This window comes from Rhinoraja longicauda, chromosome 32, assembly GCF_053455715.1.
Source record: "Rhinoraja longicauda isolate Sanriku21f chromosome 32, sRhiLon1.1, whole genome shotgun sequence".
In the NCBI taxonomy this organism is placed as follows: Eukaryota; Metazoa; Chordata; class Chondrichthyes; order Rajiformes; family Arhynchobatidae; genus Rhinoraja; species Rhinoraja longicauda.
The window spans coordinates 11696532-11721123 of record NC_135984.1 but is presented as its reverse complement, the minus strand read 5'-3'; the positions used below and the strand labels follow the sequence as shown (position 1 = coordinate 11721123).

Genomic DNA, 24592 nt, shown 5'->3' with positions numbered 1-24592 from the left:
CTCCATACAGACAGCACCCGTAGACAGGATTGAACCTGGGTCTCTGGCGCTGTAAGGCAGCAAACCCCGCGCCACCGTGCTGCCCTGTTCTTCCAGTTATTTTTTAAACAAGATTAAGAATTCGCCTACAATAACCTTTCAGAGAGTAAGATCCAGAATTAAAGCTACGTTTTCTTTCTTAACTCCTTTCGAGTCCTTATACCAATTAATTTAAGTCAATGCTTCCTAGTCTGAAGGAGGATCTCGACCCGAAACGTCACCCATTCCTTCTCTCCCGAGATGCTGCCTGACCTGCTGAGTTACTCCAGCATTTTGTGAATAAATCGATTTGTACCAGCATCTGCAGTTATTTTCTTATATTATGCTTCCTAGTTACTAACTTGCTAAGGAAAATAAGTATTTTTTTAATCTTGGTGACATGGAACTGCTGTTTCACTCGAATCCTGAGCAAAACTCAAAATGCTGGAGGAACTCAGCGGGTCAGGCAGTGGCTGTAGAGGGAACGGACAGAGGACGTATCGGCCAGGGATCCTTCTTCATTCCGATGGACTTTATCAATCTGAAGAAGGGTTATGTCCCAAAACATCGCCTCACCTATCTATCGACAGATACTGCCAGACCTGCTCAGTTACTCCAGCATTTTTTGTTTTGCTTCTTTTTTTGCCTTGTCTAGGATTCTACTTTACTTAGAAACCAGATAACATGTGGAAGCTGACATCAGCCGGAGCGGTTGTGGTGAGGATGGTGGCTACTCGTGAGGAGAGGGAACATACTGATCATGTGAGATGGTGGAATGAGGCTTGTGGGCAGGAGCGCTGGTACAAAGCTCTCTCGCTGAATGGTCTGTTTTTGTGCTGTGGCTTCAACCGGATAGACTTGTTATTGGCAAATAGAACCACATTGCAACGCAGATCCTAAATCATTCCCAATCCTTGCATTGTGCAAAAGGAACTGGCTATGGAACTGTTCATGTGCTTCTGAGTCACACAATCGCTGTTAAGCATCTTTTCCACAAAAACAAAAAACAAAAAAAAACCGCAAACGCACACACACACACACACACACACACACACACACACACACACACACACACACACACACACACACACACACACACACACACACACACACACACACACACACACACCCCCCCCCCCCCCCCCCATTTTCCCATTTCCTGTACCAGTTACCTTGTGATCTCTTCGTGTGAGAGCACTAATGAGTTGCTAAATTAGGGGCAGCTTTTCTGCCTTGGGCCCATGACCCTTGGAGACATTCTGCAAACACGTTTCCACAAAGGACCGCTTCTGCCAAAAGACTTCACCAGGTCATCTTGGGCTTGCACCTCTCCCTCAGTCCGAAGCAGAAGGGAAAAAAAAGTGATTTATCTGGTTATTATATCATTTACTGTTTTCAAAACCTTGGATTATACAAGTTCACTGCTTCAATTCTATGCCTTGTGCTTTAAAAAAACCAGAGGCACAATTTGGAATGGTGTAAATGTAATCGAGGACCTGACTTGTTTTCATTATGGGCAGAGTTCCCAATGAGACCTCTGTCTGGCGGTAAACAATGGCATTCTTTATTCTGAAGTAGTAGGGTTTAAAAAGATAACAATCCTAGCTTTCTTTATTTTCATTTGTGAGATATCGGCATCACCAGCATTTTATTGCTCATCCCAAATTACTGTTGAGAAGATGGTGTTAAGCCGTTTATTTGAACTACCATAGTCCTTTTGGTGAAGATGCTTTCACAGTGCTTTTGGGTGTTCCAAGTTTAGAACAAACATCAGTGAAGCACAGGCAATATATTTACAAGGAGAGACAAATATGAGAGCCCATGGTAATAGAGGGAAGATACTAGCATGGATGGAAGTTTGATTGAATGGCAGAAGGCAATGAGTGGGAATAGGGGGGGCTTTTTCAGGTTGGCTGCCGGCGACTAGTGGTGGTCTGCAGGGGTCGGTGTTGGGGACACTTCCTCACGTTTTATAGCAATGATTTGGATGATGGAATTCATGGCTTTGTGGCTATGTTTGCAGATGATACAAAGATGGGTGGAGGGGCAGGTCGTGTACAGGGGGCGGGGAGTCTGCAGAAAGACTTGGACAGGTTGGGAGAGTAGGCAAAGAAGTGGCAGATGGAATTATCCCAGGGATGATTGGGTTAACGTATGATGAGCTTTTCATGGCTCTGGGCCAATATTCGCTGGAGTTTACAAGGGTGAGGGGGGATCACATTGAAACTTACTGAAGAGTGAAAGGCCTGGTTAGAATGGATCTGGAGAGGATTTTCTACTAGTGGGAGAGTCTAGGACCAGAGGGCACAGCCTCAGAATAAAAGGATGTATCTTTAGACAGAGTATGGTGAATCTGTGGAATTCATTGCCTGTGGAGGCCAAGTCATTTGGGTATTTTTAAAGTGGAGATTGATAGATTCTTGATTAGTAAAGCTGTCAAGTGTTATTTGGAGAAGGCAGGTAAATTAAGGTTGAGAAGGGAAGATAGATTAGCCATGATTGAATGGTGGAGTAGACTCAATGGGCCAAATGGTCTAATTCTGCTCCAATGCCTTATTAACATGAACACATAACTTGGATGGGAATCTGCAGGTAATGACGGTGCTTTTCTGCCAAATTATGGGCCGCTATGACATGGCAAGGGGTTTTATTTAAGGATAGCTGTGAACACGACTGGGTATGCCACTGTGGAATGTATAGGGAATATCATAGTCATAGAATCGTACAGCATGCAAACAGGTCCTTTGGCCCAACACACCAGTCCGTCCAAGATGCCCCATCTAAGCTAGTCCCATTTGCCTGCTTTTGGCCGATAATCCCTCTAAACCTTTCCTATCCATGTACGTACCTGTTAAAGTATCTTTTAAATGCTGTAATGGTATATGGCCCAACTACCTCCCCTGGCAGCTCGTTCCAAATGGTGCAAAAGTTGCCTCTGAATGAAAACGTTGCCCCTCAGATTCATATTAACTCCTGCCCTCTCTCACCTTAAACATAGATCCTCTTGTTTTTGATTCCCCTATCCTGGGGACTTTGCATTCACCCAATCTGTTCCTGTCATAAATGTGAAGAGTTTTTGTATATATTTTTTGTTTTGCAGATATATTTGATTCGGAATAGAGAGTATTTTTGAAATAAAAATAAGTATTGGCACCTCTAAACAGTTAAACATCATTATTTTGTTTTCTGCCCAAGTTTCATATGTTTACTGATGTAGGAAAATAACTGCAGATGCTGGTACAAAGCAAAGGTATCACAAAAAGCTGGAGTAACTCAGCAGGTCAGGCAGCATCTCAGGAGAAAAGGAATGGGTGACGTTTCAGGTCGAGACCCTTCTTCAGTCTGAAGAAGAGTCTCGACCCGAAACATCACCCATTCCTTCTCTCCTGAGATGCTGCCTGACCCGCTGAGTTACTCCAGCGTTTTGTGATATGTTTATTGATTGTGCATACCAGTAGTATTTTATATCCAAAAACGCACTGGGTTCTGCAGATGTTGAAATCTAAAACAAGAACAGAAATGCTGGAAGAACTCGGCCTGTCATGCCACATCTGTGAAAGAAAAAAGTAGTTAATCAGTCTGAGGAAGGGTTCCTGAACAAAAACATCAACTGGCTTCTTGTTCGACAAGTCTTGTTTGGCTGAGTTGTTCCAGCATTTCTGTTTTTACTGCAGGTTGTGGTGTTCCTACTAACGTCATTCTAAATCTCATCTGGCAGGATGTTCTGAAATTTTTATTGTGTGCGGCATGATGTAGAGAAATCCCAATTGCCTTCCTATATACATAAAGGAAGCACGCCTCCAGAAACAGGGACAGTTTCTTCCCAGCTGTTGTCAGGCAACTAAACCATCCTCTCACTAACCAGAGAGCAGCCCTGCCATCTGACCTCCCATCAACCTTAGTGGAGTCCTGTGAACTATCCGTAATCGGACTTTACTGGAGTTTACCTTGCACTAAACATTATGCCCTTTATCCTGTATCTGTACACTGTGGACGGCTTGATTGTAAACTGACTGGATCGCAGGCAACAAGAAAAAGGCTTTTTTTCACTGTACACGTGACAATATTAAAAATTAAATTCAACTAAACTAATCCAAGGGATCAATAAGGAGAAAGTCATGTGATGTGATTGTTTCTGGACCATATAAGATTGATTTTCCTTCTTGCTAAATATTTGAAAAGGGAATATTTGTGGAAGAACAACAGGGAAGTTCAATTAATTGGGAGCTCTTCCACAATGGCCAAACACGAAGATGTTCACTTGCACCTCCTCCAACCTCATCTACTGTATCCGTTGTTCAAGATGTGGACTCTTATACATCGGCGAGACCAAACGCAGACTGGGCAGTCGTTTCGCAGAACACCTTCGCTCAGCCCGCCTGAACCAACCTGATTTCCCGGTTGCTGTACACTTTAATTCTCCTTCCCATTCCCACACAGACCTTTCTGTCCTCGGTCTCCTCCATTGTCAGAGTGAGGCTAAATGCAAATTGGAGGAACAGCATCTCATATTTCGCTTGGGCAGCTTACATCCCAGTGGCATGAATATTGATTTCTCTCACTTCAGGTAGCCCCGGCATTCCCTCCCTCTCTGGCCCTCCCCCACCCAAGTTGCACTAGCTTCTCATTTTCACCCTACAAACAGCTTACAATGGCCTGTTTCCTTTATCATCGTTACTTTTTTGCATATCTTTCATTCATTGTTAGTTATGTCTCAACATCACCATCTATATCTCTCATTTCCCTTATCCGTAACCAGTCTGAAGAAGGGTCTCGACCTGAAACGTCAACCATTCCTTCTCTCCAGAGATGCTGAGATACTCCAGCATTTTGTGTCTATCTACGAATTTCTAAGCTTGATTGAGCATCATCTGTGATCGCACTGATGATATGAAATCAACAGTGCCACATTAACCCATGACAACTGTAATCCCAATTGCATTGCATTAAGCCCAGAACCACCTGGTTCCAAATGTTAATTCACAGTTGCTCAGCATGGAAGAGATCACTCTTTCATATTCTATTGGTGTTGTTGTTGTTGTTCATCATTTGTTCTCCAGCAAGAACAAAGAATCTAGTCTATAGTGTTGTAATATGCATAGCGGTAGGTGATGAGATCAGTCTGGGCTCAGAAAATTTCTTCCACAGCGGTGGAGCCAGATGCGATATTGACATTTAACAGGCTTTCAGATGGGCACATGGGTAGGCAGAGAATGTCGGGATATAGATCATGTAGAGGCAGAGAAGCTTAGTTTACGTAGTATCATGTTCAGCACAGACATTGTGGGCTGAAGGGCCGGTTCCTGTGCTGTACTGTTCTATGTTCCATGTTCTTCCTCATATGAACAAGCACCGTGTTATATAAAGCTTCTGTATAGTGTTTCTGTATAACTATGTTACATAGAAGCACGAGCAAAGATGCAAAAACATATGTCAACTCAGAAATTAACCCTTTAGATTTACTTAACAATCAGTGGCTCTTTTCTTGTGTTGATCTATGAGATTATGAAAGGTAATGGTAGTGGTGGACAATATTTTTCCAGTTGAGGACAAGATTGGAGCCAGAGGACGTAATGCATGTTCACTTACAAATCCAGCATGGATATTCTGAACTAGTCTATGTCCCGGAAAGGGGTGAGAGAATGGAATTCATTCAATGGGTAATTGAGGTGTTTATCATAAACACGTGTGCTTGCCTCACTTCCCCTTATAAGGGAGTAAAGGAGGGAGAAATATGCTCATAAATGGGTGAAATGTGGACCACGTGGATTATAAACACCAGTGTGGATCTGCTGTCTGCAATAGTCATAGAGTGATACAGTGCGGAAGTAGGCCCTTCGGCTCAACTTGCCCACACCGGCCAACATGTCCCAGCTACACTGGTCCCACCTGCCTACACTGGTCCCACCTGCCTACGCCTGGTCTATATCCCTCCAAACCTGTCCTGTCCATGTACCTGTCTAACTGTTCTAAAAAGGTTGGGATAGTCCCTGCCTCAACTACCTCCTCTGGCAGCTCGTTCCATACATCCACCACCCTTTGTTGCCGTGCCAACACCTGCTGTAGAGGGTGTGCTGTGAAGTTTTGACAGACTGTGACGTGATGTCTGCCATATGAGGAGAAACTGACAGAGGAACGAGTGGAAAGCTCGTGGAAAGTAGGCTCAATTTGAGGACTTACATGGCGAAGGCTTCTACTGGCAGAGGAATCTAGAACCAGGGATCGCAGTCTTAAAATAAGGGTAGGCCGTTTATTATGGATATGAGGAGAATGTCTTCAGTTAATGGAGGATGAATCTTGAAAAATTTCTGTTGAGAGGGCTTTGGAGGCACAATCATTAAAATTCATTGGGAATCAAGGGATATGGGATAGAGCAGGAAAATGTTATTGTGGGAAGATCAGAGTCTCGACCTGAAACGTCACCTATCCATATTCTCCAGAGATGCTGCTGAGTTACGCCAGCTCTTTGTGTCCTTTTGAGGGAAGATCAGCTTGAATTTGTTGATTGGCAGGCCATGCTCAAGGGGCTGAAGGCCTTACTCCTGCTCCTATGTACACTTCCTTGTCTGGTGGTAAGCATCTGTAAAATGATAGTTTGTAGGGACATACGGATTAGCGGGGGGGTCTCGAACCCTCGGTTGGGCTAACGAGTCACGAGATGCGGGAGCGCGAGGTATAGTTGTGTCTGGCGACCAGCTGGAGAGATGAGATTAGATTGTATTGGCTAGTTAAGTAGTGTGTGTCCAAAGTAAGAGTTGCAGTTTGTTACGGTTACCTACGAATAAAGACCTTTGAACAATAACGCTCGTTTTGGACTCACTACAAGTTTATGATTATAATATTATGATATGATCAGTAATGTAACAGGTAATATGGTTAATCAAAATCACCCACGCCTATACGCATCGATGACTTGCCAGACAATGGCCCACCTACTGACTTGCTGGGGAGAGGCATGCACTGCGGACGATCTCCGCAGAGGCACAGATGTGGCACTGGCTGTGGCAAAGCGATGGCAGAACATCGTCTGGCACACGAGTGAAACAAAAACTTGCCAGGCTTTTTCTTCCAACCCCACCTCTTTTTTAGCTTCCTCCCCTCAACTGCAATCAGGCTGAAGAAGGGTCCCGACAAAAACATCACCTATCCACCACGTCTGCCATAGATGCCGCTAGACCCGTTGAGTTAATCCAGCGTTTTGTGGCTTTTTCTGTGTAATGTGATAGGAATGTGCTTCACTTAAGTCAGTGAAAACATCCAAAAATGCTCTTTGTAGGAACGCAGTCGACTCCTCCTCAGTCCATGGCTGATATTTGTCCCTCACCCGACACCTAAACGTACATGAACTCGTCATTCATCTCACCGTGAGGCCATCCAGTCACGCAATGGTCTGATTGGGTAACATCAGTGGCTGCACTTCAAAAGTAATTTTATTTGGCTCTGAAACACTTGGCAGGCTCTCAGGATATGAGTGGGGCTGTAGACGTACAAGTCTTTCCTTCCCTTGTCTCTCCCTTCTTTCCTCATCTTGTGTTTATTAAATCCGGCTGCAATGTGGTGTTGCAACTGGACTATTCACGAGAATACGGGTTCAAAACTCTCTATTTTAGCTTGAAAATTTTAGTTCAAAATCAAAAAAAGCTGTCAAAATGTGTTTTAAAAAGCTGTTTGGAATGAAAGGGGCCACAAATCTGTTTGACTCGTATTCTAAAAAAAGTAAAGATAGATGCAAGGTGTTGCAGTAATTCAGTGGGTCACCGTCAGGCAGCATCTCTGGAGATAAAGAATGGGTGATGTTTTGGGTCGGGACCCTTCAGCCATGTTGAATAAAAGCAATTTAATTACTGTAGAAACAAGGAACTGAAGATGCTGGTTTAGCAAGGAAAGAGACAAAGTTGTGGAGTAACTCAGCCGGTCAGGTAGCATCCATGGAGAACGTGGATGTCAGCCATGTTGAAGAAGGGTCCTGACCCAAAACATCACCTATTCATATTGACCAGGGATACCGCCTGACACGCTGAGTTACTCCAGCATTTTGTGTCCTTCCTGTTCAATTAATGTTCTTCGGGAGAGGGAGCCTGTGGTCTTTACCCAGTATGGCATATCTCAAGTTGATGCTTGAGTTGTTTGTCCTCTGATCTGAGATCATAAGCCACCTCTGCCAGTTATGCAAGAAGGAAGCCCACGGTCAACTTTCTTGAATGTAGGTGATCTCATTGAAACATACATAAGGCTTCCCGAGCTTGTCTGGGTGGATGCAGTGATGATGTCTCATCTGGCTGGTGAGTATAGAACTAGAAATCAGAAACTCGAAAGTAAATGGTCAGGATTGAGACGGAAAAGCATTACTTCACTCAAGGGTGTTAAATCTGTAGAATGCTTCATTCAGTAGGCCTGTGGTGTTACTAAGTATACTCAAGTAAGTGATCTATTGATTGTTGGATGTTAAAGGAATCAAGGGATTTAGGTTTAATGCAAAAAAAGTGGTTCTAAAAGGAAGGATCAGCTGTAAATAGCAGAGGAGGCATGAGTGGCTGAATGGCCTACTTTTGTTATTTAGGGTGACACAAAGGCACAGCGGTAGAGTTGTTGCCTTGCAGCACCAGAGATGTCACTATGGCTCGATGTCACTATGCTTGTCATCTATACGGAGTTTGTATGTTCTCCCTGTGACCGTGTAGGTTTTCTCCTGGCGCTCCGGTTTCCTACACATTCCAAAGACGTGCACTTTTGTAGGTTAATTGGTTTTGATAAATTGTCCCTGGTATATAGGATAGATGTGAATGGGTCGGAGGTGACTCGGTGGGCCGAGGGGCCTGTTTTCACACTGTATCTCTATATTAAACAAATTCTTCCATTCTCATGTTCTGCCTTACCAATAAGACCCACGTCCTGAGTATTAAACATTAAAACAATTACAAAGCTGAAGCACGGTTGTTATAATGAGTAGAGCAAGTACAATGCTGAGTTAGGAGTAATACTGAAGCCCTGCGAGAAGCATATGGTCTGAAATTCAAATTTTGCTTCAGTGAATTGGAAATTTTGTGCTTAATAAACCCGACAATAATGGTAACAGATTCTGTTGTAGGAAACCATGTGTCAAAAGTCTTGAGAGCACGCTTCTTATGCAGATCCATGTATGAAGCCTTTGGTTAATTTGGGAGGTGTTACTGTAAAATCTCATCATGTTTTTGCTCTGCAGCTCTGTAGCCGCAAGCTGAGAGATAGTGATATAACGGATCCGCATGCAGCCCAGCAGGGGTGATCTGTGCAACCAGCTTTAAAAGCAACATGCCGCTATACAAGCAGTACTCCTCCAGTTTCAGGGGGCATTGCTATTGAATGGATGCTGGGAGGGGGTCCTCAAAGGGACAGAGGGACCTAGACAGGCTGATGAAGAACAGCCTTCATAACGAGAGGATTTTAGTACAGGAGTAAAGAGGTTCTTCTGCAGTTGTATAGGGCCCTGGTAAGACCACATCTGGAGTATTGTATACAGTTTGGTCTCCTAATTTGAGGAAGGACATCCTTGTAATTGAGGCAGTGCAGCGTAGGTTCACGAGATTGATCCCTGGGATGGCGGGACTGACTGCCATATGGGGAAAGAATGAAAAGACTAGGCTTGTGTTCACTGGAGTTTAGAAGGATGAGAGGGGATCTTATAGAGACATATAAAATTATAAAAGGACTGAACAAGCTAGATGCAGGAAAATTGTTCCCAATGTTGGGGGAGTCCAGAACCAGGGGCCACAGTCTTAGAATAAAGGGGAGGCCATTTAAAACTGAGGTGCGATGGAACTTTTTCACCCTGAGAGTTGTGAATTTGTGGAATTCTCTGCCACAGAGGGCAGTGGAGGCCAAATCACTGGATGAATTTAAGAGAGAGTTAGATAGAGCTCTGGGGGCTAGTGGAATCAAGGGATATGGGGAGAGGTTGGGCACAGGTTACTGATTGTAGACGATCAGCCATGATCATAATGAATGGCGGTGCTGGCTCGAAGGGCCGAATGGCCTCCTCCTGCATCTATTTTCTATGTTTCTATGTAGCTTGGACTTAGCTGCGCAAGGCTTGGTCGCGGGCCTTTCATCGCCCGGTTCGGCCGCGAGACGTTTCAGCGCCCGGTGCGGGGACTGTGCGGGTCGGTCGGGGACGAGCTGTCTGTCCGTGGGCGTGGGGAAGAGAGTGGAAGTTTTGTTGCCTCCATCACAGTGATGGGGTGTTTGGAGTCACTGTGATGGACGTTTGTGTTGGGGTTATGTGTCTTGTGTTCTTTTTTTTTCTATGACTGCTATGTAGTTTCGTTCGGTACTTCGGTACCGAACGACAAATAAAGCTCTGTTATACTGTTATATACTGTTATACTGTTATAGTACATGTTGGTGGGATGTTTTGCTTTGTGCTTTAGGGTCCAGGAAGACAGTCTATGGTGACAGTCTAGAGCTTCTGGCAGGAGGATGCTTCAGAATCCAGGTCTCTCTGTCCCTTTAGAAGCATGCTATAAGCCCCTCCCAAAATTGCAGCATCCATTCAGTAGCAACCCCCCCCCCCCCCCCTCCCCCTGAAACTGGAAGAGTGTTGCTTGTGTAGTGCCATGTTCCTTCAAAAGCTGGTTGCAAAGATCACCCCTGCTGGGCGGCATGTAGATCTATTATATCACCATCCCTAAGCTTAGCACTACAGAGCTGTCGAATAAAATCAAGATAAGGTTTCTAATATCACCTCCCAAATTAACCAAACGCTTCATACACAGAATCATGGGACATGAATCATTGAGTAATACAGCATCGAAACAGGCCCTTTAGTCCAACCCTTCCATGCCTGTTCCATCAAGTCCGCACCCACCAACACTATTCTGCACACTAGGGACAATTTACAATTTTTACCAAAGCCAATTAACTTACAAACTTGTACGACTTTGGGGTGTGGTAGGAAACCGGAGATCCCAGAGAAATCCCAGGTGGTCACGGATACAAACTAGGTACAGACAGCATCCGTAGTCAGGATCGAACCCGGGTCTCTGGTGCTGTAAGGCAGCAACTCTACCATTGCACCACCGTGCCACCCCTTCATGGAAATGGCGGAAATTGCAATTTGACAGGAACGCACTAACTGATGAATCCAGGACAATTTTCATCTCTGACAAATAACTGCGGCATTCGATTTATGTTGCGTGAGTTGGTCGACCTAAAACTCTACACTGGAGGGGAATTAAACACAACAGCTACTTGATTTGCAGACTACCAGTTTGAAGTACCTTTCTCCCACAGGATTGTAGCTTGTCCTTTTCTACCTGTGTGAAAGGCTTTGAGATGTCCTAAAATAGATGTGAAGTGTAAATGTAAGTCTTACTTTACATCGAATTATGCTAAGTTCTTTATTGATAAGAATTGGATGGAAGAAATCCATGGGTGCTAATTCAATATTTTATAGGAAGGAAAATATATACTAAGGATAAATAACTTCGAGCAGAGCTTGTCACAGCGATGAGGCCATTTGACCTGTGCCGTCTGTACCAACTCTTTACCAGAGTACTTACAAACAGAGAAAAATAGGTGCAGGAGTAGGCCATTCGGCACTTTGGGCCAGCACCGCCATTCAATATGATCATGGCTGATCATCCAAAATCAGTACCCCGTTCCTGCTTTCTCCCCATATCCCTTGATTCCATTAGCCCTATCGAACTCTATAGATCTATGGAGATATATAGAGCTATATCTAACTCTGCCTTGAATAGTTCAGTAGTTCCACCCACTGCCCTTTCTTTGAAGTCTTGTCAATTTTCTTTGTTTGTTTGTCCAATTTCCTCTGCAAGTTCACAATGGAAACCGACCGCCTCCACTACATCTGATGACAGTGTGTTCCAGATTCCAAACATACGTTGCACAAAAATAGTTCATCCTCATGTCACTCTTAAAGCTCTTCCACTTTTATTTCATGCCTGTGACTCGGTCCTCAAACACATCACCAAGGGGACCAGCCTCCCACTCTCAACTCCGTCCTGACCCCTCATTAGTTATTCACGTTATTCCCTTTATCATGTATCTGTGTACTGTGGATGACTCGATTGTAATCATGTGCTATCTTTCTGTTGACTGGTCAGCGCGCAACAAAAGCTTTTCACTGTACCTCGTGGCAATAAACTAAACTAAACTAGTTTACATACTTCTATCACTTCTCCCCTCAGACTTCTCTGAAGTAAACTCTTTCATACAGACCCAGCTTCTTTAATACATCCTTCTAACTCTGGCCCTTCATTCCAGGAGCCATTTCTGTACGTCTTTTCTGGACTCTCTTAACGTCCTCATCAATTCCACATGTGAGGAAACCAGAATTGAGCACGGTCTTCCAATGCAGGTTTGAAGTATCCAGTGTTTTATAAAGGTTCAGCATGACCTTCTTGCATTGACACTCTCTCTATTGGTAAAGCACGGAATTGAATACACTTTATGAACCATGTTTTCAACCTGTCCTGTCATTCTCAATGATTTGTGCCCCCATGTCCACCAGTTAGAAACACAGAAACATAGAAAATAGGTGCAGGAGTAGGCCATTCGGCCCTTCGAGCCTGCACCGCCATTATCCCGTACCTGCCTTCGCTCCATATCCCCTGATCCCTTTAGCCACAAGGGCTACATCTAACTCCCTCTTAAATATAGCCAATGAACTGGCCTCAACTACCTTCTGTGGCAGAGAATTCCACAGATTCACCACTCTCTGTGTGAAAAAAAACGTTCTCATCTCGGTCCTAAAAGACTTCCCCCTTATCCTTAAACTGTGACCCCTTGTTCTGGACTTCCCCAACATCGGGAACAATCTTCCTGCATCTAGCCTGTCCAACCCCTTAAGAATTTTGTAAGTTTCTATAAGATCCCCCCTCAATCTTCTAAATTCCAGCGAGTACAAGCCAAGTCTATCCAGTCTTTTTTTATATGAAAGTCCTGCCATCCCAGGAATCAATCTGGTGAACCTTCTCTGTACTCCCTCTATGGCAAGAATGTCTTTCCTCAGATTAGGAGACCAAAACTGGACGCAATACACCAGGTGTGGTCTCACCAATGCCCTGTACAACTGCAGCAGAACCTCCCTGCTCCTATACTCAAATCCCCTCGCTATGAATGCCAACATACCATTCGCTTTCTTCACTGCCTGCTGCACCTGCATGCCTACTTTCAATGACTGGTGTACCACGACACCCAGGTCTCGTTGCATCTCCCCTTCTCCTAATCGGCCACCATTCAGATAATAGTCTGCTTTCCTGTTCTTGCCACCAAAGTGGATAACCTCACATTTATCCACATTATACTGCATCTGCCATGCATTTGCCCACTCACCTAACCTATCCAAGTCACGTTGCAGCCTCCTAGAATCCTCCTCAGAGCTAACACTGCCCCCCAGCTTCGTGTCATTCGCAAACTTGGAGATGTTGCATTCAATTCCCTCGTCCAAATCATTAATATATATTGTAAATAGCTGGGGTCCCAGCACTGAGCCTTGCGGTACCCCACTAGTCACTGCCTGCCATTCTGAAAAGGATGGCAGTTAGTTCCTTTGTCTCCAGCACCCCTATCAGGACACTATATTCTACATTGCCTCTCCACAATCTTCAGACATAACATCTTATCTCACATTTTTCTGCATTAAAATTCATCTGCCACGTATTTGCCCATGTGTATCCTTCAACAATCCTCCAGCCCATGTGTATCCTTCTGCAATTTTTCACTATCCATTTCACAGTGCGCAACACTGCCACGTTTTGTGTCATCTGCAAACTTAAAAATTGTGACTTGCACCTTCAAGCCTGGATCATTAATATAGATCAAGCTGCAGCAAAAGCCATAAAACCGATCGCTGGAGAATGCCACCATTTGTCTTCCTACAGTCCAAAAGAAACAAAAATCTTTGCACTCCGCTGTACATGTTACCTGCTGAGGTCCTCCAGCATTTTGTGCTTTGTTCAAGATTCCAGCAACTTCAGTTCCTTCTGTCCTCCTTTGTTGACTGTTGCCTGGTCAACTTCATATCTTTGCTTTCAATATTCCTTTTAAGTTGTCATGAATTTAAAGTTGTTTTATTCCAAAGAAGCGCTCTTCCTGATCCTCAATTCCAATTGGACGATTTCAATAAATGATTGATGTGTAGTTGTAAAAGGTGCCTGAGACTTCACCGATATGAATGTGTTGGTATCTAAGGGGAATTTATGTAGTAAATTCGACAAAACCCATAGATTTAACAGTGGGTTTAGATTAAGATTCTGGAATTTTCCTTGGAGAGGTTTAGGGTTTGAGATAAAATTTAATCAATAGCTTTAAGATCAGATGGGGAAACCATAAAGGAAATGTGCAGGGCAGGTCTTTGTTACACAGAGTGGGAAAGAACATGATGCCAGGGATTTACCAGAAGCAAATATAACAATGGCATTTAAGAGGCTTGTAGATTGGCACGTGGATATGCAAGGAATGGAGTGATATGGATCACATGCAGGCAGAAGTGATGAGTTTAATTTGGCTTCATGTTCATCACGAACATCGTGGGCCAAAAGGCTTATTCCTGTGTTGTACTGATCGATGTTAATAAAAATATTTTGAAAAATTACAGGCAACCAAGCAATCTGTGAGATTTGGCTTTGCTCAAAACACCTGCCACAATTTACATACGTAACAGTAGTCAATGCACTTTATCAAAATTTATGGATTATATTGCACATTAAAATATTACTGAGAGCCATGATAATCTATTGTATAAATGTTTCATTTATTTTTTGAAAAATCTGCTTTACTTCATGTCTTTAATTTTAAAATTGCAAGGCTGGAAAACCTACTGAAGCATACTACATGAGTTGATGCTGATAGTATGAACAATTAACAGATAAATGCATTATCGTAACATGGAAATGAAATCATTCCACTAATAAAACTCTGCCTCATTGACAAAATGTACGATCCAAATAGGGAATCAAATATAATCAGTTTGATTCTTATGTAGATATCATGATCATCTCATTTATAACTTTGGCTCTTTAAAAATAAATAAATGACTCCTTCCGCGATCCAAATGAATGATTTTGGGTTAATTACATCTTATTTCCCTATTTGGAACACATTCTAAAAGCCAAATAATCTTTATTTTGTGGTGTTTAATTCTATGAATCACTGAAGTAAAAATAAATTCCTTGAGGAAGGGTTAGGAAAGATGAATGGGCCAAATGGCCTTTACTTGGCAGGGATAATATAGAATGGGACCTTTTCTTTCCATCCAAGTACCACTCTGGTGGTGCTCTTTGCCCTATTTGTAAGGGAATGTGGAAAGAGGAGGGAGAATGGGACTACCCCCGACATTTCCCCATGCCCTTGTCTGCATTTGAGGTAGTGGTTGTGAGTTTAGGAGGTGCTGTCAGAGTAGCTGTGCATTTTGTAGTTGTGCAAATAACAGCTGTGCATTTTTGTAGATGGTAAGCATTGCAGCCTCTGTCTGGGAGGTGGAAGGACAGATGTTTAGAATGGTGAATAGTATGCTCTTAGGGAGGGAAAGCGTTGCAAAATCTCAGGACAAATTCAGTTTGCATCACCATTGTCTCAATGCCCTGGGATGGATGTCAGAATCAAAATAGTGAAAGGGCTTGGATCGAGTGGAAGTGGAGAGGATGTTTTCACTCGTGGAAGAGTAGGACTAGTCACAGCCTCAGAATTTCTTTCGTTTGAGGGTGGTGAATCTGTGGAGTATCTCTGCCACAGAAGGCTGTGGAGGCCATCAGTGGATGTTTTTAAGACAGAGATGGGTAGATTCTTGATTAGTACAGGTGTCAGAGGTGGCGGGACGGCAGCAGAATAAGGTTATGAGGGAGAGATAGATCAGCCTTGATTGAATGCGGAGTAGACTTGATGGACCGAATGGCTTAATTCTACTCCTCCTTAAAATGATAAAAACATATCCATTCCACATTCAGATTTTGTCTAGGACCATTCAGCCTTGTGACTGTGATTTCCGTTTGTCATTTACTCGTGCATGGGGTGCCGATGTTGCTGATGATTTATTGACCATCCGAATTACCCATGAAGAGGCAGCTCGGTGTCAACTACTTTGAGTGTCTGAAGTCACACATAGGCCAGACTGAGTGAGGGGAGACAGCTTCAGTTTCTCTGAACGCCATTTGTGAACCAGATGGTATTTCGCGACAATCTGACACTTTCATTGTTCCTGTCAATCGTTAAATTTGGGGTTATTAAATTATTTCCATCCAGTTGAAATTTTCAGCTCATGTCCCTGTATCAGTGGTTCACAGCGTTGGCTGGTAGCCCAGTGACGTACTGACACCACCGCCGTACCTCTGACTAAAACCTTCACCGAGGCTTCTGATTAAATAAAAATGGGACACAGATCTATTTTTATACCCATTGTTTCCTATCACATTTTGGCTTTAAAAAAAAAAAAGCTGCAGTCATCTTTTAAGAATCCTTTTGTGGTGCTGGTAACCATGGTGAGAGTGGCAGAAATGTGACCGGTTTATAAAGGGCAAAATAAGCAACAAAATGGATGGGGTGTACTGAAATAAATGTCAAACTCAATGAAAGCTGCTTATCCTCGATGTGGCAGTCCTTCTGCTTAAGTTGTTGTCGGAGAGGGATTTCCAGTGCTTTCACCCTGCAACGACAAAGGGAAACTATTTCCAAGTCAAGGATTGTGTGTGAGTTGGAGGAAACCTGCTGCCCTCGTTCTACTCTGTGGTAGAGGTCCGAAAGGTCCCGTCCCTCTTCTCTTCCAGCTTTCTCCCTCCACCCCTCCTCCTACAATCAGTCTGGTCCCAACCCAAAACTTCACCCTTCTATGTTCTCCAGAGATGCCGCCTGGCCTGCTGAGTTACATAGAAACATAGAAAATAGGTGCAGGAGTAGGCCATTCGGCCCTTCGAGCCTGCACCGCCATTCAATATGATCATGGCTGATCATCCAGCTCAGTAACCTGTACCTGCCTTCTCTCCATACCCCTTGATCCCTTTAGCCACAAGGGCCACATCTAACTCCCTCTTACTCCAGTACTTTGTTTATTTTTCTTTCACTAACCAAGTGCTCAGAGAGACCTGGTAAAATCAGTCTGCAGAAGGGTCTCGACCTGAAACTCACCCATTCCTTCTCTCCAGAGATGCTGCCTGTCCCACTGAGTTACTCCAGCTTTTTGTGTCTACTTGAGACCTGGTAAAAGATTGGTTCATTGGGATTGATCAGTGGCAGTGTGTTCATCAAGAACCAACTGAGTATAAACCTTCCACAGGGGTGTTTCCCTGAATCTGGGAGCTTTTACATTGGGGAACAGCTGGCTGAACAAGACTACAGATAAACCCGAAGCAGATACAGCATCCCTTCAGTACTGAAGAACTGGCCTAGATTATGTTCTCACATCTATGGATTTTGGTTTCATTCCACACATTTCTGACCAAGATGAAGCCCTAAGTGAGCACTCAACAGGTGCAAACTAAATCAGCCCATCCCTCCCCCCACCTGACCCTTCCCTCAACCCAGCGAACACAAGGAGAAATAAGCACAGATTAAGGTCTGACTTTTCCTCAAAATGACTGGTACCACCACACTCAAAATGCTAAACAAATAACAGCACTACATGCGTAGAAACAAGGAACTGCAGATGCTGATTAATACACAAAAGGACACAAAGTGTTGCAGTAACTCAGCAGCTCAGCAAGCACCTGTGGAGAACATGGATGGGTGACGTTTTGGGTCAAGACCTTTCTTCAGTGGTTGTAGGGGGGAAGAAAGCTGGAAACTGTCTTCTGGCTTTATTCCCCCCCCCCCACAATCAGCCTGAAGAAGGCTACTGACCTGAAACATCTCCTATCCATGTTCTCTAGAGACGCTGCATGACCTGCTGAGTTACTCCGGCACTTCGAATCCTATTGATCGCTATATGAAGGATCACAGGACGGGATCGTGCCTGAGTGGAGTGAAGTAACTGCTTTCTCTTTCTGTACTAGCTGAACATTCTGGTGGACACGGGTAGCAGCAACTTTGCAGTTGGTGCCGCGGCACATCCATTCCTGAAGAGATACTATCACCGCAGTCTGTAAGTACAAACTCTTTGCCATTGCGATAAAATTGCATTGACCGTCCTAAAGCAGCACACTTCCACGTCCTTGCCCCCTGTCCAAGACCAATAGCCTATTTCATGGCCGGTTAGAATCAGTGTGGGAAATGGGAAAAGCCTGCAACAGAGAAGTCAGGGAAAGATGGTGGAGTTGGTTGTAAGGCATTAAAACGTTTCCACATCCAAGGCCAAGAAAACTAAGAGAGCTTCCAGCACAACTCTTAACAACCTTATAAGAAAATAACTACAGATGCTGGTACAAATCGATTTATTCACAAAATGCTGGAGTAACTCAGCAGGTCAGGCAGCATCTCGGGAGAGAAGGAATGGGTGACGTTTCGGGTCGAGACCCTTCTTCAGACTGATGTCAGGGGGGCAGGCAAAGGAAGGATATAGGTGGAGACAGGAAGATAGAGGGAGATCTGGGAAGGAGTTCGGCTGGATAAATAAACGGCAAATAAATAGAGTACCTCAGCTCCCAATCTGAGAAAGAAGGAAGGTTGTTATCAAAGAAGATATATAATTACTATCGAGTCATTGTAACCAAGATTTACCGGGCTGGTGGAAGTGTATAAGAAGGAACTGCAAATGCTGGTTTACAGCAAAGATAGACACAAAATGCTGGAGTAACTCAGCGGGTCAGGCAGCATCTCTGGAGGAAAGGAATAGGTGATGTTTCGGGTCAGTGATTCAGACTCAAAAAAAGGGTCTTGATCCGAAACATCACCTATTCCTTTTTTCCAGAGATGCTGCCTGACCCGCTGAGTTACGTCAGCATACTGTGTCTATTCTGGAATGGAAGGACTGTTGTACAAGGAGAGACTGGGTCAACTTGGGAAGTATTCACTATATATTAGAAGAATGAAGGGAGATCATTGCACTTGGAGAAGTGGAGATTGATCATCATGGCTTTGTTAAGGGGAGATCCTGACCGACTAAATTATTTAGAAGTACAAACAAGGACCTGCAGATGCAGCATTGCAGATGCTGCGTGCTGCAGTCTGAAGAAGGGTCCCGACCAGATACCTCACCTATCCCAAGTTCTCCGTGGATGCTGCCTGACCCGCTGAGTTTCTCCCAACATTTTGTGTCTTTCCTGACTAAATTGTTTGTCCTTTTTGAGTTGGTAACTCAGTATGAAAATAAAGGTTGTTGTCGTTTACATAGGATTCAATAAGGCTTTTGACAACGTTCCATATGAGAACCCATGAGGTGCAAAATTGGTTTGATGATAGGAATCAGAGGACAATAGCCAAGAGAAGCCTGTGACCTGTAACTTATCACAAGATTCGGAGTTCGAATTGCTGCTCTTTGTTATGTTCAATCTGCTTGTGAATGATTAATAATTGTGATTAATAAATTCATCGATTACAGTTGTTGTTGATAATTAGGAGGGCAGTTTTTGGCTTCAGAATGATATTGATCAGTTGGTCGGAAAGGAATGGGCAAGGATAATTAATCCTGAAAAATGCGAGATGATTAGCTGTGGGAAGTCTAATGAGGCTAAAATATACACCGTAGGAAGTATTGTATTTGTACACTGTGGATCGCTTGAATGTAATCAAGTCTTGCCTTTCAGTTGACTGGTCAGCATGCAACAAAAGCTTTTTCACTTTTCAATCCACAAACATCTGACCAAGATGAAGAATGCCAGCGCTGGTACATGGCAGATGTTTTCTGCCTAAGTTTAGCGTTAAGACAGTGTCGAGAACCATCATTTGTTGGCTCTACATGTTGCGATGTTAGGTTATTATATTGAGGACTTGAGTTAATCTGGTGCCGAGCCCATTGGCAGAGGGGAGACATTTTGGTGACCTTGATCGAGAGTGAAGGAGGTTTAGTGAGTGCGACCAGAAGTGACCTGTTCAGGGTAAAGCATCTGGCCCTGCGACATGATCAACTCTTCGCAGGAGCCTCAGGGGCTGTCAACCCACAGTCAGGGCTGTAATATGTCAATAGACAATAGGTGCTGCAGTAGGCCATTCAGCCCTTCGAGCCAGCACCACCATTCAATGTGATCATGGCTGATCATTCTCAATCAGTACCCCATTCCTGCCTACTCCCCATACCCCCTGACTCTGCTATCCTTAAGAGCTCTATCTAGCTCTCTCTTGAATGCATTCAGAGAATTGGCCTCCACTGCCTTCTGAGGCAGAGAATTCCACAGATTTACAACTCTCTGACTGAAAAAGGTTTTTCCTCATCTCCGTTCTAAGTGGCCTACCCCTTATTCTTAAACTGTGGCCCCTGGTTCTGGACTCCCCCAACATTGGGAACATGTTTCCTGCCTCTAATGTGCCAACCCCTTAATAATCTTATATGTTTCGATAAGATGTCCCAATGGTTGGCATACTTACTCTGAGCCAGAAGGTCGTGGGTTTGGTTCCCTGACTGAGGCCTGAGCACAACAATATCGGTAGACACTCTGGTACACAATTTGCACCTTATCAAAAGCCTTCTGAAAATCAGATTCTTGATTATTAAGGGTATCAGGGTTATGGGGCGAAGGCAGAAGAATCGGGTTGAGAGGGAAAGATAGATCAGCCATGATTGAATGGTGGAGTGGGCCGAATGGCCTAATTCTGCTCCTAGAACTTATGAGTGCATCACTGATGGAGTGCCACACGGCTGGAGGTGCTACCTCTCAGATCAGACATCAAACCAAGATCCGTTTTCTTTCTCAGGTCAGTGTAAATTTCTCACTCATATCCAACTTGTTTCCTCCTCACTATCCAGCAAGAAAAAAACGACACCAACGATGTGCTTGCTATCATTTTGTTATCTGTGAGTTTATTTTGCATAAATTGTCTGCTGTGTTTCCTGTATTAAACTAATTACTATTTTTAAAAAAAGCACTGTTTATGAGATATGAGAGGTTGTAAAAAGTGATAATTAAGTGTGAGTCCTTACGTTACATAGGCTGACACTCAGTCCTCCGCGAAGGGAATGCGGCAGCAGTGGCAACGCTGATTTTCCACCACGCTGGAAACTGAGAGCATTCTTTGCCTATTCAGGCAGGACATTTTCTGAAGGGACAGGCAGCATTTCTGGAAAGAAGGAATGGGTGACATTTCGGGTCGAGATCCTTCTTCAGCGAAACTTCACCCATTCCTTCTCTCCAGAGATGCCGCCTGTCCCGCTGAGTTACACCAGCTTTTTGTATCTATCTTCGGTTTAAACCAGCATCCGCAGTTCCTTCCTACACAATTTTCTGTAGGTCCTGGCCAACATTCCCGATCCAAATAACATGACTAAAAGCAGTTGCTCATCTTCAGTTTCAGCATGTGAGACCTTGTCGTTTATAAATCAAAACTCTGTGGAATTTCAATATCTGAAATAAGAGCAGAAAATGCTGGAAACACTTAAAAGGTCAGGCAGCTTCTGTGGCGAGGGAAATGAAACATTAATTGTTTTCTTTGCCACAGATGCTGGGGACCTGATGAATGTTTACAGTATTTTCTGTTTTTCTTTGTATTATATGCAATTTGGGCATTTTGCATATTGAAACCTACAGATAAAAGTATTGCATTGTCAGTGAAGTATTAAGGAAAGTAGTTTATCAGTCTCCCCTATGTACTCCCCTGCATTTCTCCAGACTCACTCAGCTTGGTCCAGCAGAGAATTATGGATTTAGATCAGGCAGATTAAAAAGATTCTACGTGCAGGTCATTCGGAAATAGGTGGTACCAATTCTGCCATCAGAGAGTTACTAAACCCGTGAGAATTTAAAAACTCCCAATCTTATTTTTCAGTTCCCTCCATTGCCAAGACTCTCTCCATCCCAGAAACACATCTTAAGCCTCTTAAATCAATTTATTCCAGTCCTGTGCATTGCTGATTTTAATCATTCCACCATTGGCAGTGATGTCTTAAGCTGCCCAGAAGCTAAACTGGAACAGGTTCTCTAATTCTCTCTGTCTCCCACACTACATCCTCTCTCCTTTAAGACTCGTCTTGAATCTGGACATCTGCGCAATATTGTCTTTTGTTCTGTATCAAATTGTGCCTATTAATATTCCTGTCAGGAAATGTTGCTATGTTAAGGGTAATATATAATGCAATCAGATCGATGCAGTTGTAAGCTCAAGGCAATGATTCATAAAATTGTGTCAAAGGACATTGGGTGAGGACCAAAGATACTAGAGGAGCAAGATGAACCACTCCATCGAAAACGCCTATACTGAATGGAAGTGCACAACGGAGCGTAACGTCCGCCATTTTAGTAGGCAAAACCCACCGTTATCTATGCCTCTCGCAGAGTAATCAGTGTTTTGGAGGAACAGTACGTGTGATGATACCATACAAAATGCAGAATATATCTCATCTATCAATTCACAGATTTTTGTTATTTTTCTTTTTAAATGTTTCTGCAAGTTTCTGCCTACTAAAATGGTGCCATGACATACTACGGTTTTTAGGGTCGAGTGGTCTATCGTGCTCTGCTCTATTATCTTTGGTGAGGACAGAATTCGACTGGGGCAGGAGACATGGAACAAAGAGGGGTGCATCCCACTCCGAACAATCATTAAGCACACTAAGAAAAAGCATGCCTATACAATGTATATCTTTAATGTGCCACTCCAAAAGCCACGACTTTTAAATTCTGAAACATGCTTCTGGGCTGGGCACTACACACAAAAAAACCCAGAGGATTTTTTTTTCTCTCATTTTTGTTATATTCCAATGCATAAGAACATGCCCCCCTCCCCCCCGAGGCCAAATGACAAGTGGGCAAATCAGCAGCTTTGCAACTGGTAAAATCCAATTGGAACTTGTAGATTGGTAGCTGAGGAGATGGGAGTGGGGAAATGGTTGTCAGGTCTGCTAAACTCTGCTGGTCTTGCGGGACAACTGCGGGTCAGTAAAATCCCAGGGGGAAACGTGAGGCGGGATGGAAATGGTGAGCCCAAGGGCTGCATGAGAATCAGCTCACCCCCCCCAGCTTGTGCTCAAAGGCACCAACAGCTGGACGGTGGAGACACAAGAGACAGCAGAAACTGGAATCTTGAGCAAAAAAACAAACTGCTCGAAGGGGTTCAACAGGTCAGGCAGCTTCTGTGGAGGCAGAGTCGGTTGACGTTATGGGTTGGACATCAGGACTGAGAGTGGAAAGGCAAGATGGCCAGCGTAAAGAGCAGGTGGTTGGGTAAGCCTGGGATACGTAGGTGATACGTTGAATGTGGTGGGTAAAGGATGAAGGGCAGCTATGCTTCCTTGCATTGGAAACAACACATCGGAGTCTTTAGCACCACCCTTGGGTACACTGGCTTCTGCGGATCATCCCTGTGTTGGAACACTGAAGAATCTAGACGCAAGACTGAGGTGTTGATGGGCGGATGAAGAGATAATCCTTTGAGCTAAGGGTAAGCAGGAAGAGTGATGGGCTGTTACCCTTTGGAGTTTAGAATGGGATTTTTGGGATATGTCTGATCTCTGAGTTACCTTGACAAGGTTTCTGCTGAGATGCAAGTGGGAATCTAGAAGCAGGGAGCATACCCTCAGGACATGACCCACAAGAATGAAATGGATGGGTGCAGGGACTGGAGGTGGGGGGTTGTTGCTGACAGGTGACGTCTCTGCTCCCAACTCACCTACGAGCCTCCAACATAATCAAGGGCCCCTCACACCCTGGTCAAAGAAGGGTCTCGACCCAAAATGTCACCCATTCCTTCTCTCCAGAGATGCTGCCTGTCCCGCTGAGTTACTCCAGCTTTGTGTGTCTATCTTTGGGTAGTGGATTGAAGCTGGGTTTGAAACTTCAGATAACACCAAAGTGAATCGAGAATTATGGGGATCAGCAAAAAAATGTAGCTGGGAGCCAAAGAGTAGCCACATCTTATTGAATGGCAAAGACAGTTTAGACTTTTTCTTGTATCTTGTGTTTCAACACAGGCACAATAAGCCGACATCACAAGACTGGAGAAACGCACATTGTTCTTTCACTTTGCTGCCTTCTTCCAGTTATCTCTCTTACTACCACAATCAGCTTTAGTTGTTCTCAAGTAAACTTGCTGGGCTGGGACGACCTTGAACCTGTGTCGGCCATGAGCTTGTTCTGGTTTTGTAGTATCATTCGCCCTCCCATGCTGAGTCGCTTTTTGCTTCTGTCGCACTTCCTGCTGTGTTCAGTGCTTGGACCATTCTGTGTCAGTGACAATTTCTCACTTGCTTTGGCCACCATGAAAGATTGGGAATGGACTTAAGTGCTTGAGAGAGCGGTGCTAAAATTCCAGCAAGTGCGGGGAAGCTTGAATATCATAGTACCATAATCACGCGTTTCATAGAAACATAGAAACATAGAAAATAGGTGCAGGAGTAGGCCATTCGGCCCTTCGAGCCTGCACAGCCATTCAATATGATCATGGCTGATCATCCAGCTCAGTAACCTGTACCTGCCTTCTCTCCATAGCCCCTGATCCCTTTAGCCACAAGGGCCACATCTAACTCCCTCTTAAATATAGCCAATGAACTGGCCTCAACTAC

At 44.0% G+C, this 24592-nt stretch overlaps 1 protein-coding gene across 1 annotated transcript in view; it reads left to right on the top strand.

The window, feature by feature from the left end:
• The window catches only part of bace1 (beta-secretase 1), a 131189-nt gene that overhangs the window by 14093 nt on the left and 92504 nt on the right, over positions 1–24592 (top strand). The window contains exon 2 of the mRNA XM_078426675.1: positions 18000–18088. Coding sequence (XP_078282801.1) covers positions 18000–18088 — 89 coding nt within the window. The remainder of the gene's footprint in view (positions 1–17999; positions 18089–24592) is intronic.